The sequence below is a fragment of the Ranitomeya variabilis genome, chromosome 1 (genome assembly GCF_051348905.1).
Source record: "Ranitomeya variabilis isolate aRanVar5 chromosome 1, aRanVar5.hap1, whole genome shotgun sequence".
Classification (NCBI taxonomy): Eukaryota; Metazoa; Chordata; class Amphibia; order Anura; family Dendrobatidae; genus Ranitomeya; species Ranitomeya variabilis.
In genome coordinates this window covers 686,931,978-686,947,609 of record NC_135232.1, presented here as the reverse complement: position 1 = coordinate 686,947,609, position 15,632 = coordinate 686,931,978, and the positions used below count along the sequence as shown (strand labels likewise).

Here is a 15,632-nt window from a genome sequence, read left to right as displayed (position 1 = left end):
CGGTAGCACTTGGAATAATTGTAGCCTGTGTGCTTGTCCATATGGGTAAGAAACTTGAGGTCTGTGTAGAAAAATTGCAGCATGTTCAAAAGGGGTCCAGTTTACGGATTAGACTATTGCGTATAAATAACAGGCAGCTCCCACAACCATTAACTTTTCAGATAAGCGCATGGAGCCAGTCAACTTTTTAATTTGTGGGCATGCCTGGTCCGATGGGTTCAGTGCTCAGCTGAATTTAGGCTAAAGGGTTGTTGTTACTTGACTGGAGAAAATCTAATTACGGTAGTTCTTAATTTGGTTTACAGAAATTTTCCAAGATGGCACAGTAATGTTGTTATACTGCTTAGATAGTTATATGTAAAGCACTGACGGAACAAACTGAAATGAGGGGCTTTTAACATTTGTGTTTCCTGTTCCTTTTAGGGCCTACATTAACTCATGTCCATTGCTTTGCACACAGTCTGCACAGAAGTGCACAGATTCTCTGCAGTCTGCAGCTATGGCCATAGGCACACAATTAAGGCTACGTTCACATTTGCATTGTTGCGTGCTGCGTCGCCGACGCCACGCACAATGCACGCAAAAACGCATGCAAAACGTAGCAAAACGCAGCGTTTTGCGACGCATGCGTTCATTTTTTTAGCGCAAAAAAATGCAACATGCTGCGTCCTCTGCGCCCTGACGCTTGCGCCAAAAAAACGCATGCGTCACAGAACGCAACACAACGCATGTCCATGCGTCCTCCATGTTAAATATAGGGGCGCATGACGCATGCGTCGCCGCGGCTGCGCCCGACGCAACGCAAATGTGAACGTAGCCTAACACACTATCTAATTCATATCGCGCAAAATAACCATTTTCTTGTTCAATTAAATTTCCAAGTGCCTAATTATTCCCAAATAACGTATTTTATAATGTTAATGTTTATTACTTTTTCAATAAAGCCGCTCAAGATGTAAAAAAAATTGGGGTTCAATGACACTTAAAACCACATTGCTGTTGGAATACTGTGCTGTTTTCAGTAGTAACATTCATTTTTTGGACCAGAAAACCCCTGAAGACTCCGATAGCAGCGAAACATGCAAAGTAGGCTCTGAATAAATACTAAAATAAAACTGTGGTTCTAAGTGTCATTGAACCTTGATTTTTTTTTGCATTGCTTTTTTTTAAAACATCTTTTCTTCATCATACCTTTTATTAATTCTTCAATATAGTTTTGAAACCTTCTATTAGGGAATAATTCTGCACTGATAAATGAAATAGAGTAGCAAAATAGAAATTCTAACAATACACAAACCATGACCATGTGTTGCAGACGAGCGATGACAAGTAAGTCGGAAGTTCTCATGATTGCACAGACATGTCTTGGTACTTTGAAGCAGTGGACATTGTGGTCAGCAAATGTGTAGCTATAGAGCTGTGCAAATGTAACAGTGACACCCAAGTCCTCCTGTTATAAGAAGACTGTCTTATAAAGGGCACGTTAAATGGGAGCAGTTACAGATTTTGCATGTGGCCTCCAGGAGCTTCATGTAATTCCTTTAATGGTTGCCTAGTTGTAAAATGCGTAATCTCCATGTGTTCTAGCTGCTCATAGTAACTGAAGCCAGATTATCCATATTGGAATATTTAAATGCATTGCACACTTTCCACTTTGTTACCTACAGACATGTTTCCACTATCGACATCAGAGGAGGAGTCGGAGAGCAGTCGGAAATTGCACCAGTTATTGAATACAGTCACTGATGGACTTGTCTGGGTCATTGCCAAGAGTGGAATCCCTTTCCGTCAACAGTCCACCCGTTTGGCCAATTTGCTGATGCTTCTATCACATGTTAGACATGCCAGGTATGTAGACAATGAAAACTAATCCAGAGACCAATACAGCAGTTAATATGTTCCACAGTACAGTAACTGATTCCATCTCTAGATGATAGAATATCATTACCTATTTGCAGATGGCAGCTCATTTGGTAGGGAGTCTACTGACTATTGATGCTCTTAGCTCTAATTTACAGAAGCTGCAGGTGGACCTCGGATCCATAACCTATGTGTTTAGGGGGCTTTGTTTGGTATCCTCTATCCCTCTACAGTAATTATATGTATTAAAGAGGTTGTCCCAGGTTCAGCTCCGGACAAGGCGGATAATCGTTTTCCCTGCATAGATCTATGTATCATCGTTGATCTTATATGTTGGCCATTCATATAGTGGTCATCTGATCAAGTTTCCCAGAGATAGAATTGATGGAGGTGCTCTTACATAGCTGGATATCCATAAAAAATGAAAGGAGGCAGCGTCACAAGGCTCAAAAGCAAAGTGAATGTCCTTTACGTGCCCATTTCCAATACCTATGTTTCAGTTCCTCCAAAAACCTTTATCTAGCCAAGTGTTCTTTTGGCGTCCATCGTGATGGTAAACATCTGTGAGCTCTTATGCTTTAAAGGGATATTTCAACCAGATAGGAAATGACTTTCCAATCGCTGGGCGTGAGATTGTTGGGGCCATCATCGATCATGAGAACGAGGGCTCAGAACAGCCCCTTATGAATGGAGCGGTGGTGGACAGTTCTCACATATACTCCATTCAATTTTTTAATGCTATAACAGCTGAGCCGAGTGCTTGGCTATCTCCGGTGTTCCCATTAAAAATGAATGGAGTGAATGTGTGTATGATCGACCACCACTCCATTCACACGGAGCTCTTCAGGATTCCGGTTCTCAGCATCAATAGGAATCCTAGCTGTCAGACCCCCAATGAATGGGAAATCATCATCAATCTGATGAATAAGGGAGAAGTATCAAACTTGAGACAATTTCTTTAAAGCATAAATGTATGCAGATAGATGCATACCATCACGATGGAGGTTACAAGAAGGATTTTTGGTGAAATCTTGCAGTCCTTGGGATTGGGGATAACTTGCACACTTGCTACAGTCACTTAAAACAGACTGCAAGCTGGTTTATGGTTACACAGGGGCAAACATTGGGAGGCCATCATGCCATGTAGGGGGCCTTAGGAGGCCATCCTACGATGTGGGAAGACCGTGGAACCTATCATACTTTGTGGGTAGGCTATCATACCATGTGATGGTGGCTGTGGGCTCCAGAATACTGTTTGGCGGACTGTAAGGCAATCATACTGTGCATGGAGGGAGTGGGAGCATCATACTGTATTAGGGTGCCATCATACTGTGTATCCCCCCACAAAGAATGATGCGCACCACACAGATTAATAGCCCACCCCACACAGTAGTATGATGGCCTCCACATCATCCCATTATACAGTATGACGGTCCCCGCAAATATGAAAAAATATGAAGGTTCCCACTACTCCTCCTCACACACTAGACCGTGGACCCCACAGTACCACACAAGGTGTAATATCCCCACAACTTCCTTACACAATATAATGGCCCCATAGCCCCCCTCACACAGAATAATATACTCCATAGGTCTACACACAGTTTGATGGCCCCACAGCCACCCCACACACATTATGATGACCCCAACTCACACTAGGTATGATGTCCTCCCACACATTATGAAGTCAATAACACACAGTATTATGGCCCTCACAACTTCCTAATTAGTATAATGGCACCAAAGCCTGCCCAAACATAATGATAATCCCCCACAGCCCTCAAAACATGGCATGATGGCTCCATAGCTATCTACACACAGTATGATGACCCCCACAACCCCTCCATACATTTGTACACACACGGTATTCCCCAAAACCGCTCAACACATGGTATAATGTTATCCCACAGCCATTCTACACACTAAAATATGGTCCCAACAGGCCCCCATAAGCAGTGTGATGCCTCACAGTCCCCCTACGTTGTATGATAGTCCCCCTTATTCCAGCCCATACTATATGATGTTCCACTACAGCCCACTCCACAGTGTATGATGGTCCCCGATGGGCAGCCCACCACATACTGTATGCCTCACAGCCTTCCCACATGGTATGATGGTCCCCCACAGCCCCTCAACACACTGCATCATTCTCCCCCACAGCCTCCCCACACATGGAATGATGGTCCCCAGCACACAGTATGATGGTCTCCCACTCACTCTATTATGCTTACCCAAACATTCTGTGATGCTCCCCCACACACAGAATGATGATTCTCTCATACCACATCCAGACACTCTGTATGATGGTCTCCCACAGTACCACCATATACTATATGATATTCCTTCACACTTTGCAGGATGGTCCATAGCACCTCCACCCACGTTATGATGATCTCTCAAGACTATTCACACAAGGAATTATGGCATCCCACAGCCTCCCACACATGGTATTATGGCATACAGAGCCTCACCACCCACCTTATGATGGTCCCCACATACGGTATGACAGCTCCCCACAACCTCAACACAAATTGTATGATGCACCCCCATAGCCCTTGTAAGGAGGCTAATGGTTGCATAATCAATTGGAGGTATGTGTCACAGGGATGGCTGCTCCCTGTTATGTAGCCCAGAGTATTTTTCTTTAGTGCATGTAAGCACTAGAATGTTGTTTAGTGCACCTGGGTCCGAGTTGCGGGTAACTATGACTGATGGGCAGGTCTGGCTACCCCCATACCTCACCTGTGGGTGTGGCTACAGCCTATATACTGGAGGCTGTTGTTTGGCACATGATCTGTGTCTTGGGAGGGAAAAGCCCTCCTGTGTGTGTTGCTCCAAAGTGAGCCTGTGTGCTGGACATTGCCCAGCCTGTGTGCCCACAGGCCTGAGGGAGCAGAACCCGGCTAAGGAAATTTTGTGTTGTTTCGCCTGCTCTAAAGGCCATTTAGCTGTTGTTGTTGTTGCTTAGGGGTTTATGGAGCAAATAAACCCACACGGACTTCTTAAAGAAACATCTTCCTCCTGTCTTCTTCCTGCCGCACCTGAGTGAGTACAATCTTTACAGTTGGTGGAAAATGCGGGCATCAGTCCAGGAGGTACCTGGCGGCTTGCTGTGGATCGGCGGGTCCACGAAATCTGCAGAGCGGAGCCGTGCAGTGCCTGGCAGAGCGGTGTGGAGCCTCACTGTGCAGAGCCTTGCGGAACCGGACAGAACCTTGCAGAGCGGTGCTGAGCCTCGCTGTGAGGAACTGTTGGGGGCAGATAGACTACCATGCACAGGCGATGAGGGGCCTGAGAGGGCATGGGAAGTCCACGGCGTGCACCCCAAGGAGGGATGGTTGCCCAAAAGGGGGTGGATTCCCAAAAGGGGCGGTGACCCAATCAGGGATGGTTGCCCAAAAAGGGTGGAGTCATAAAGGGGCGGTAACTCAAACAGGGATGGTTGCCCAGAAAGGGGTGGAATCCCAAAAGGGAGGTGACCCAAGAGGGGGTGGAGTTCCAAAAGGGGGCGGTGACCCAAGTAGGGGTGGTGGCCAAAAAAAGGGCGGCTGCGAATGCGCTGAAGGACTGTTGCCGGGATCAGTGGTCGAACAGTGCATGTCCGAGATAATGTACTGACTTTCCATCTGACAAGATGTCAGAGCTGTTCTGTAGAAGTCAATGGAGAGTGCGTGACTGGACATCTGGACTCAGGGAGCCCGGTAACCCTGGTGAGCGCCACACTCCCTGTCTATCGGATCCCCGAATGGAAGATGGAGGTCCACTGTTTCCATGGGGTCCCTAGGGATTATCCGGTGTCCAGGGTAATCATTGAGACGATTCTTACCAGCATTACATCCCTGTAGTCCTGGACGTATCATACCCTATTGTGATAGGCCAGGACTTTAAATGGTTCTGGGACTTGTGGGAGGAAAGGGGGGTGTCTAATTGCTCAGAGGGGAGCCGGAATGACCCTAAGCAGGCGGCTGTAGGGCTTCCTGGTCGTGTGATACATAAAGAAGAGGCAATAGCACCCTCTAAGGTCAATGTCCCAGAGTTAGGGGTGACCGGGGAAAAGTGTATGTGTGATGATCCCCCCACACAGCATGATGGTCCCTCACAGCCTCCCCACACATGGTATTATGGTCTCCTACACACCATATGATGGTCCTCTACAGCCCCCCCACACAAGGTATGATGGGCCCTCACACATGGTAAGATGGTCCCACACACTGTATGATGGACCCCTCATACAGTAAGATCATTGTCCCCCACAGCTACTCCACACACGGTATAATGGCCTTCAATCCTTCCAGTTTACGGTATGATGAGCCGTCACAATCTTTTTCACAAAATATGAAGCCCTCAATGCTGTTTTATGCTGTTTTATGGCGTCCACAGTTTCCCATCACAAGCAGTGACTGACAAACTAAAACATAAAACTGCTCAACCTGTCCCATTCTGCTAATGAGCTGCATAGCTCAGCACAGTGTGTGGATTGAGGCATCAAGCAATAGGTGCAAACTAGTAATGTCATCTTATCTGCTGCATGGAGATACAGGCTGAATGGTGGCATAGAGAGAAGATGGCTCCCACCTCCACTATTGTAATTCACTGTATAGGAATCCTCAGGCTGCAATTGCTGTTGAAATTGAGTCACTTGGTATGGTGGGTGGCGGTGAACTTTGTGACAAGACCCCCCCACCAGCTCATGGGCTCATAGTGTCCATATGGTCTGCCACTATTAGCGGTATGCCACTGCTCCCATATAAAAGAATAATACAGGGTGGACCATGTATATGGAAACACCTAAATAAAATGGGAATAGTTGGTGATATCAACTTCCTGTTTGTGGCACATTAGTATATGGGAGGGGGAAACTTTTACGATGGGTGGTGACCATGGCGGCCATTTTGAAGTCAGCCATTTTGGATCCAACTTTATTTTGTTGATCTCTGGTGAACTCAGTACCCGGGTCATTTTAATGCAAGACACCCTACGCAAGAAAACTGTCACCATTCCCATGTTATTTAGGTGTATCCATATAAATGGCCCACCCAAAAAAGTTTGCCTCATCACTGAACATAATGTTCTGTGTAAACTGATGGTCCTGTTCCAATTTTTGTTTTGCCCATTCTGCAAATTCAGCACGCCGATCTGGCATCAGTCAAACATCCCTTCGGCGGATATTAGCTACTCACAAATGGCACCCTTACAAAATCCACTGCAACATCTCAACGAGGATGACCCAGGCGCGCTGAATTTGCAGAATGGGCAAAACAAAAATTGGAACAGGACCCTCAGTTTACTCAGAACATTATGTTCAGTGATGAGGCAAACTTTTTTGGGCGGGCCATTTATATGAATACACCTAAATAACATGGGAATGGTGACAATTTTCTTGCGTAGGGTGTCTTGCATTGAAATCTGCTGCAATGACCCAGGTACTGCGTTCACCAGACATCAACACAATTTCTATCCGCTCCTCACGTGTTAACCTCTGCGACATGTCAATGGCTGTAAACAAAGAGAAACTAAATAATAATAATATAAATAACTCATGAAAGAATAAAGTTACGTTAAAACCAAGCACACCATTCTTTTTCTTGTGAAGTTCTCAATAAGTTTGATGTGTCACATGACCCTCTTCCCATTGGAAAAAAATAAAGTTGGATCCAAAATGGCCGACTTCAAAATGGCCGCCATGGTCACCACCCATCTTGAAAAGTTTTCCCCCTCTCATATACTAATGTGCCGCAAACAGGAAGTAGATATCACCAACCATTCCCATTTTATTTAGGTGTCTCCATATACATGGTCCACCCTGTAGACAGCTTGCAGTACCATTCATAGCCACTACACTGTGACCTCTTCAGTCAGCAGAGTGATGAGAGTTCTGGTAGTAGGACTCTTGTCGACTTGAAATTGATGGCCTGTCCTACAGATGGATCACAGAGAATCCTTTTAATATAATCCTGCTTCTGAATTTATATGGGTAATATGCTAACTATAAATGACAATCTAGCCATTGTCCCAGGATTTATCCATCATGAAGTTAATATATATAAAATATATTTTTTTCAGTAACAAAGGAATGGAGCATCTTCTAAGCATGAAGTGTAAGAATGTGGTACCCGTATACGACCTCCTGCTGGAAATGCTGAACGCACATACTCTGCGGGACCACAGGAAGCAGATGTCACCTGCAAATTACAGTGCCAAAACGCAAAGTGACGGTAGGGACGCAGTGGCGCAGCCTCCTCAATAATCCAGCAAGGATTGGCGTAATGTAAGAGGATGTGCCCGCGCCTGTTTACAAGCCGCCTCTCACGGGACATGATGGAGACTTTATACACTTTGTATAGTCGTTTGGAAAAGATGAAACTTTTTTTTTTTAGGGAATCTCAGGTGATTTGCTCAATTTGCATTTTTTTGTATATAGTTGATTGGCAGCACCAAGCCTTATACTTATTTCTGCACTGTGTATTGTGACGTCATGCTGCAAGAAGAAGAATGCTTTCAAGGGGTATGTCCAGTGGTGGCTACTTGTGGCCATTATGTAGGGACCAAAGTGCCCAACATCCTCTCACTAATTCTACCGTCTAGTACCCTTTATGTTCCAGGGCTTAGTATCCCTGAGGATGTAAGGCCCCTTTCACACATCAGTTTTTTGCCATCAGTCGCAATCCGTCGAATTTTGAAAAAAAAAATTTTTTCTCATAGACTTGTATTAGCGACGGATGGCCTCACATTTCATCTGTCGTTCGCTGGATCCGTTGAAAATTGTTTGTCCGGCGGCCGAAGACAACGGACAAAGTAACGTTTTTTGTGTACGTCGAAAAAACAGCGACGTATCCGTCGCCTTCTGTCGTTTGCTAGAATGGAAGCCTATGGGCGCCAGATGCTGCAAATGACGGTATCCGGCGACTGATTCCATTTTTTTAAACTGAGCATGCGCCGATTTTTTTGGGATCCAATTATCCAGATCCGCTAGTTGGATCTGGCGAAAAAACGGATCCGTCGCATCAGTTTTTCACAATTTGCAACGGATCTGTTTTTTTTCAAAATTCGATGGATTGCGACTGATGGCAAAAAACTGATGTGTGAAAGGGGCCTTCGCCAGCCAAAAAAATGGAAGAAAATGACATTTCATCTTTGCCATGGTATTTAGCCCTTAATTGTGCCAATTGATCCAGAAGCCTAAAATGAAAAGTTCAGGAATTAATGGAATTTTGTAAAGGGTCTTCTCACCTCGAATATTGTGGTCTTATGTGGCAGAGGGGATTTTGGGACCGCCTTGATGCCAGGGCCCAGGTATGGCTGCCACTTCTGCAACCCTTCAGCTAAACTGCTGGTTTCTCTGGTGTTTTCATTTTTAATTGTTTCTTGTTCTGCCAAATCTGTTTTCAAGTCAAGCAGTCGTGTAGTTTGCTGGAATCTCCATCAAACCTTAGTTCAAAAACATTCAAAAATGTCAAATCAATCCAGAATATCATATTAATCTAATCACAGTGTGTTTCCCGTGATTATGGCAAGTATTGCATTACATTTTTTTGTGTATTCTCTTAATTTACCATTGGTACATACAAATGTATCCAAAAAGGCCATATTCTAAGGGTATGTGTCCACATTCAGGAAACGCTGCGTTTTTGACGCAGAGCTGAGCCGCAGCGTCAAAAACGCAGCGTCCAGATATTACAGCATAGTGGAGGGGATGTAATGAAATCCCGTCTCCACTGTGCATTAAAAAACGCATGCGGAATTCCCGCAAAAACGCACATGCGGTGCGTTTTTTCAGAACGCAGCATGTTGCTACAATGAGCAAAACACGCAGGTACACCGCAGGTGACCTGCCAGTGACCTCAGGTGCATTTTTGGTCAGGATTTTACTTGCATAAAATCCTGACCAAAGCCTGAAGCAAATCTGACCGTGGACACATACCCTAAGGCTAAAAGGTTGTCCAACTTGGGATCTTTTTTTTTTTGCTTATAATTGGGGCAAATAATAATAATAAATAATTTCCCCCTCCCCAAAAATTCAGCATTTGCCTTCTATAGCCTTTGTGGCGCACTGTCTATTACTGGCTGCAGAATGAGGTAGCTGAGAATCTGTCAGTGAGCTCACTGAGACGGCCACCAGGGAGTTTGTAATTCTTTTTCTAATCTGTGTCTTTCTGAGCTCCTCTCAGCTCATTTATGACCACATCATGTGCAGGGAAAGAAAGAGCCTGTAAAAGCTAAACTGTGCACAATGTTTATTGCAACCCAATTGCAAAAATGATTTTTAGCCACAAATACATGCATTTAAATAAAAAAAAAGTCACCAAAGGTGGACAACCCCTCTCGTCACTAGCAATCACTGTAAAACATCCTGTGTGTCTTTATAGGTTGCAGAACCTATATCTAGCAGATTAGAAAGAAGTAGGGAGTGGATGGATGAGAGTCGGGCTGGTGGATGAAGTGTTTGTAGTCTGTAACCATGGAGACCCATATAGCAGCACAAAAGCTGAAGACAAAAAAAATGAATAAAAAAAAAAGGTAAGAGAATTTTAATAACAATAGGCAAAGTTGCTTTTACCTATTATTTTGGGTGCGTGATGCAATAAATAGTTGCAAAAGTTGGCACAGCCCTTAAACTCAACATTCACCAGGTCATTTTGTTATTTTTTTTTTCATGGGGCGCTATTTCCTGCAGTCGGTCATGGTCTTGCTGATACAACAGTAACCATGTCTTACAGTGCGGCTGATGGAAAAGCTCCATCACCCTGTAGTGCAGGCTTATTAGCAAAGTGAGAGCTGACGTCAGCCCGCCTGTCAGAGTTTGGGTGACAAATCATTTTTATATACTCAGTACAAAGTTCTACCCGTAAAGTGGTAGTGATTGAAAGCCACTTGTGCTCATGGGTACATATGCTTTCATCGTTTTTTGTTCCTTTTTTTTTTTCTAAAAAGATGTGTGAAGACGCCATTTTGGGCAGTTCCTTAAAATAAAAAAGAAATTGTTTTCTTCTACAGCAGTTTTACTAATATGGCAATATAAAATCTGACTTTTTTTATTCTTTATTTTTGGATTGGGAAAAGGGCGGGAAATATCAATTTTTATATTACTAAACTTTTCTTAATTAACTGTCACTTATTCTTTTAGTCCCTATTGTACTTGAACCTGCGATTGTTTGTACTAAAGAGTGCAATACTTATGTAATGCAATGTATAGGAAAAAATGGTAAAGCCTAGCCAAAGGGAAGAATAGCAACAATGGGGGCTTTTAGTAGGACCCCTGACTACTCTGGTAACCCACTGGCACCTGCAAGGCGCCACAGGGGGAAAAGTGTGCAATGGTCGCCCAAAACAATAAGAGCAGCACGAATTACAGCCATTTAAGTGCTTTTGTCAGAAATTAACAGCAGCATCTAAACGGCCCAATGGCAGAGAATGGAGCTAGCTCTGGTAGGTGCTGTCAGAGCCTGACACCACGGGCACTCGCCATACGGATTATTGCTTTCCTATTTGCCTGTGTTGTAAAGTACAAGCAATGCTGCTCTATGGACATTTGCTGTAACAGCATGGTGCTGGGTATGGAACCATTGCCGTGCACCTCCACGGAGTTAGGGTATGTTTCCACGTTCAGGATTGCATCAGGCTTTGGTCAGGATTTTATGCAGGTAAAATCCTGACCAAAACTGCACCTGAGGTCACTGGCAGGTCACCTGCGGTGTACCTGCGTGTTTTGCTCATAGTAGCAACATGCTGCGTTTTGAAAAAACGCACCACGCATGCGTTTTCGCGGCAAAAACGCATGCGTTTTTTAACGCATAGTGGAGTCTGGATTTCATGAAATCCCCTCCACTATGCTGTAACATCTGGACGCTGCGTTTTTGACGCTGCGGAAAAACGCAGCGTTTCCTGAACGTGGAAACATACCCTAAAGGGTATATTCACATGTAGCAAAATTGCAGCGGATTTGACACTGTGATCTCTTTGGGTGCTTTAGCACCCGTTCATTGGTCCTGTTGAGGCTTACTTTCGAAACCTCTGCAAACCGGGATTCAGGTGTATGCGCCAACAGGACAATAGACTGTAATTGGGCCAACAGAGTGAACGTGCCCTCTGCTGTGCATCATTTTTGGGTGAGTACACCTACTGGAGGTGGACATTCAGACGTAGTAGACTGGGTCGGGGTGTTCATCTCCAGTAGGCGTACACGCCCAAAAATGATATATGACAGAACGCATGTTCACTCTGTGAGCACCATTGTAGTCTATGGCCCTGTTGACTGTGTGTTGACGCATATGCTCAAATCCTGTTTTGCAGGGGGGTTTGGACATAAGCCATGACATGACCCACGAATGAGTGCCTGAACACAGCGTGGAAGCACCCGTAGCAAAATTCACCCTTGGCAATTCAAAGGGGTACATCTTACTCTCCCCTTCTCTGCAGAAGGTAATACTGCTGCAGATATTACTGTGGGAGGTCCGCAGTAAATATTTGGTGGGAACGTACCTTACAGAAACCAGCAGAGCAATGGTAGCAAAAGCATGTAGCGACCCTGTAAAGTCAATGTCTGACCCTTCAACAAGCCTTAGAGACTGACCAGGGAGAAGGTCCAAGCTGGCAACACATCTACAGACAGCGGTTTTGGGAGTCCTCAGACAGCTGCCTGTGGCTGCGTTCTGTTTTCTTGGTCTTGTCATAGGGTCAGACGTTAATTTTTGCCATGGCTTTCCTAGTTGGTCCTAATGAACATGGATTTATATGTAATTATTCCCTTCCTGAGGGTCGTCGGTCTATGGTTTTCCAGGGCTAGAGCTAGATCAAGATTTTTATGCCAGTCTAGGAAAAAAACATTTTAAAATAAGATATTTCTTTTTTTTAAGTCTCAATTTGGAAACTCCTCACATAGAGAGCGCCAGTGTGTTCTAATGTACCGTACATGGCGTCTTGGCAGAAAGCCTTGAACTACCCAAAGACAACCACCTGAAAAATTATGCTGAGAACCGGTGGCGGTAGTGAAAGCATTTCATCTTGCCAGCAGGCGATACTTTGCCTAAACAATCAGGGCACATTATGCTCGGCTTTTTGGAGATTCTAGCGGACTGTACAGGGGATTGTGAGTGACATTTGGAAACAATGCGTTTTATTTTAGACTGGATTTTAATTGAATGTCTAAAACAGCTGTGACAAATCTACCTCTATTGTACAGGACAAATGTGCCATTCAGCTGCTTTTTTGGGGGGACTAAGGGAAGCAATGATGTACTTTTTTTGTATTGCTATTTTTGTCATTTTTGTTAAATGTTAAAAAAAGGAAAATTCAAGTTCTAGAAAGTGATGTCTATATATATATATAACGTATGTTCAATTATTCTGCTTATCTGAATTGTGCCTTTTTGATCCTTAAAGAGAATGTCCTCCCTTAAACACTTTCTTAAATTTGGAATTATACTGATTAATTTCTAAATACAATATTATATAAGAGCACCAAACTTCTGATACAGAGCTCCAAACACCCTGCATAGACTGGTAAAGGTGACCCACACTCACCACTATAGAGGGAGCTAGAAACTATTTTATGGCTTAGTAACACCTGAGTATAATGCGTATGAGATCCCTCTACTGGTGGCAGCAGGTAGCGCATCACCACTACAGCTAGTGATTGGCTGCAGCAGTCACATGTCTATTTGGATCAAGCAGTGCATGACAGACAGGAGCAGTGGGGCATTCGTAAGGTGAGATTTTATTAGTTTTTAAATTATTTTTCAGCTTTTTTAAAATTTTTGTGGCTGTAGAAAACTAAGACTATGCAGGGCATTTGGAGTCTTCATACTTGTGTTTCTTGTTTCCAAAATGGATAAAAAACCTAAAAGGGTTCTCTGCCCAAGTGCTAGATTTAAGAGAGGGGAGCTATGCTGTTAAAACAAGGCATACTCTACCCTGGGTCTCTGCTGGGCCAGAAGTGGTGACTTCTCACCGACCACCACTGATCTGACTACTGGTGGTTGTTGATCACCGCTAATGGACAAGCAGAGACAATTTGAGCAGGAGTGGACTGGGGGGGGGGGGGGGTGAGCATGTTTTGCTTTAATATGGCTCAGCTCGGGCACGTTGATTAATTTGGGAGGAGAATCCCTTTATCTTGCACAGTTTGACATATTTATATTAAAAAAACATATATAGTGTTTAAGAGCAGATACTCTAAAGTGAAGGTCCAGTTTGGTGCCATCTTAACTATTGCACTAAGAAATTGTAATTCTAGTGACCCTTTATAAAATCATTACAAGAGGTTGTGACCAGGACTTCGAATTTTGCTACATCCCTGCAGGCGCCATTTATAGCAGTTTTGTCACAACAAACCGCCTGTAGTGTTAGCGGTTCCGACAAGGGGATTTCTCGTAAGACACTTAATAGTGTAGTGATGCGACTGCGGAGCTAGGATTCATTGTATAGACGACGTTCAAGCTGTTCAGCACCAAGAACAACGATCATTTGGGTAACAGTGGATGTTGTGTGCGATGTAAAGACATTAAAAATTCTGTTTTTTTTTGTCCGATTTTGTCTTTAGTTTTTCTTGGTTTTAAACCATTTAGAATTTGTTCCAGGATTCTTAGCGAAGGATTGGCGTCCACCAAGTTTATCACGGTTGAACACGGTGATCTAGAGCAAGTGCCGCCACCTGGATCACAATGTTACAAGCACAGTAAATGTAAAGTTAAAAGCTTCAGTAGGCTGCTGGAAAGTCTGATAAAAAACAGTAAGGCCGGCGTGACACGTAGGGAAATACGGTCCGTTTTTTACAGGCGTAATACGCAGAAATGTTCCCTAAAGAGTGTTCCGTATGTCATCCGTAGGCAAGGTGTGGCTGTGTATTTTGCGCATGTAAACCTCCGTATGGCATCCGTACAGCGAGATTTTCTCGCCGGCTTGCAAAATGGACATAGAATGGATCAATGGGCTCAAATATTTGTGAAAACATTATATATACAGTATATATATATATATATATATATATATATATATATATATATATATATATATATATATATTATTTCTATCAGTGAGACACACACACATAGAGATATCTCTATCTCTATCTATTATATATATATATATATATATATATATATATATATATATATATATATATATTTTTTTTTTTTTTTTTTTTTAATACGGCGCTAGAGTGCTTAAAAGCCGGTAATTCAATTGCCAGCTTTTGCTATCTCACTATCAAACCCGACAGGATATGAGACATGGTTTACATACAGTAAACCATTTCATATCCCTTATTTTTTTACATATTCCTCACTAATAATGTTAGAAGTGTCTATGTGCAAAATTTGGGGGCTCTAGGTGTTAAAATAAAAGGGTTAAATCACAGAAAAAACTGGCTTGGGCTCCCTCGCAAATTTCTCCGCCAGAGTGGGAAAGCCAGTAACTGAGGGCAGATATAAATAACCTAGAGAGGGACCATATTTATTGCCCCCCCCCCCCGGCTAAAAACATCTGCCCCCAGCCACCCCAGAAAAGGAACATCTGTAAGGCTACTTTCACACTAGCGTCGGGAACAACCCGTCGCTGTGCGTCGGGCCGAGGTTCCCGACGCTAGCGTGGTCTCCGCCGCACAACGGGGGCAGCGGATGCATTTTTCCCACGCATCCGCTGCCCCATTGTGAGGTGCGGGGAAGTGCGGGGAGGTGGGGGCGGAGTTCCGGCCGCGCATGCGCGGTCGGAAAAAGCAGACCGTCGGGAGCAAAAACGTTACATGTAACGTTTTTTTCTCCCGACGGTCCGCTACCA

General features: G+C 43.9%; 1 protein-coding gene across 1 annotated transcript in view; it reads left to right on the top strand.

Annotated features, from left to right (window-relative positions):
- The window catches only part of ESR2 (estrogen receptor 2), a 52,957-nt gene extending 43,260 nt beyond the window's left edge, over positions 1-9,697 (top strand). Inside the window, exons 8-9 of the mRNA XM_077298522.1 lie at positions 1,668-1,848; positions 7,924-9,697. Coding sequence (XP_077154637.1) covers positions 1,668-1,848; positions 7,924-8,107 — 365 coding nt within the window. The 3' untranslated portion in view covers positions 8,108-9,697. The remainder of the gene's footprint in view (positions 1-1,667; positions 1,849-7,923) is intronic.
- The last annotated feature ends 5,935 nt before the right edge of the window (positions 9,698-15,632 follow it).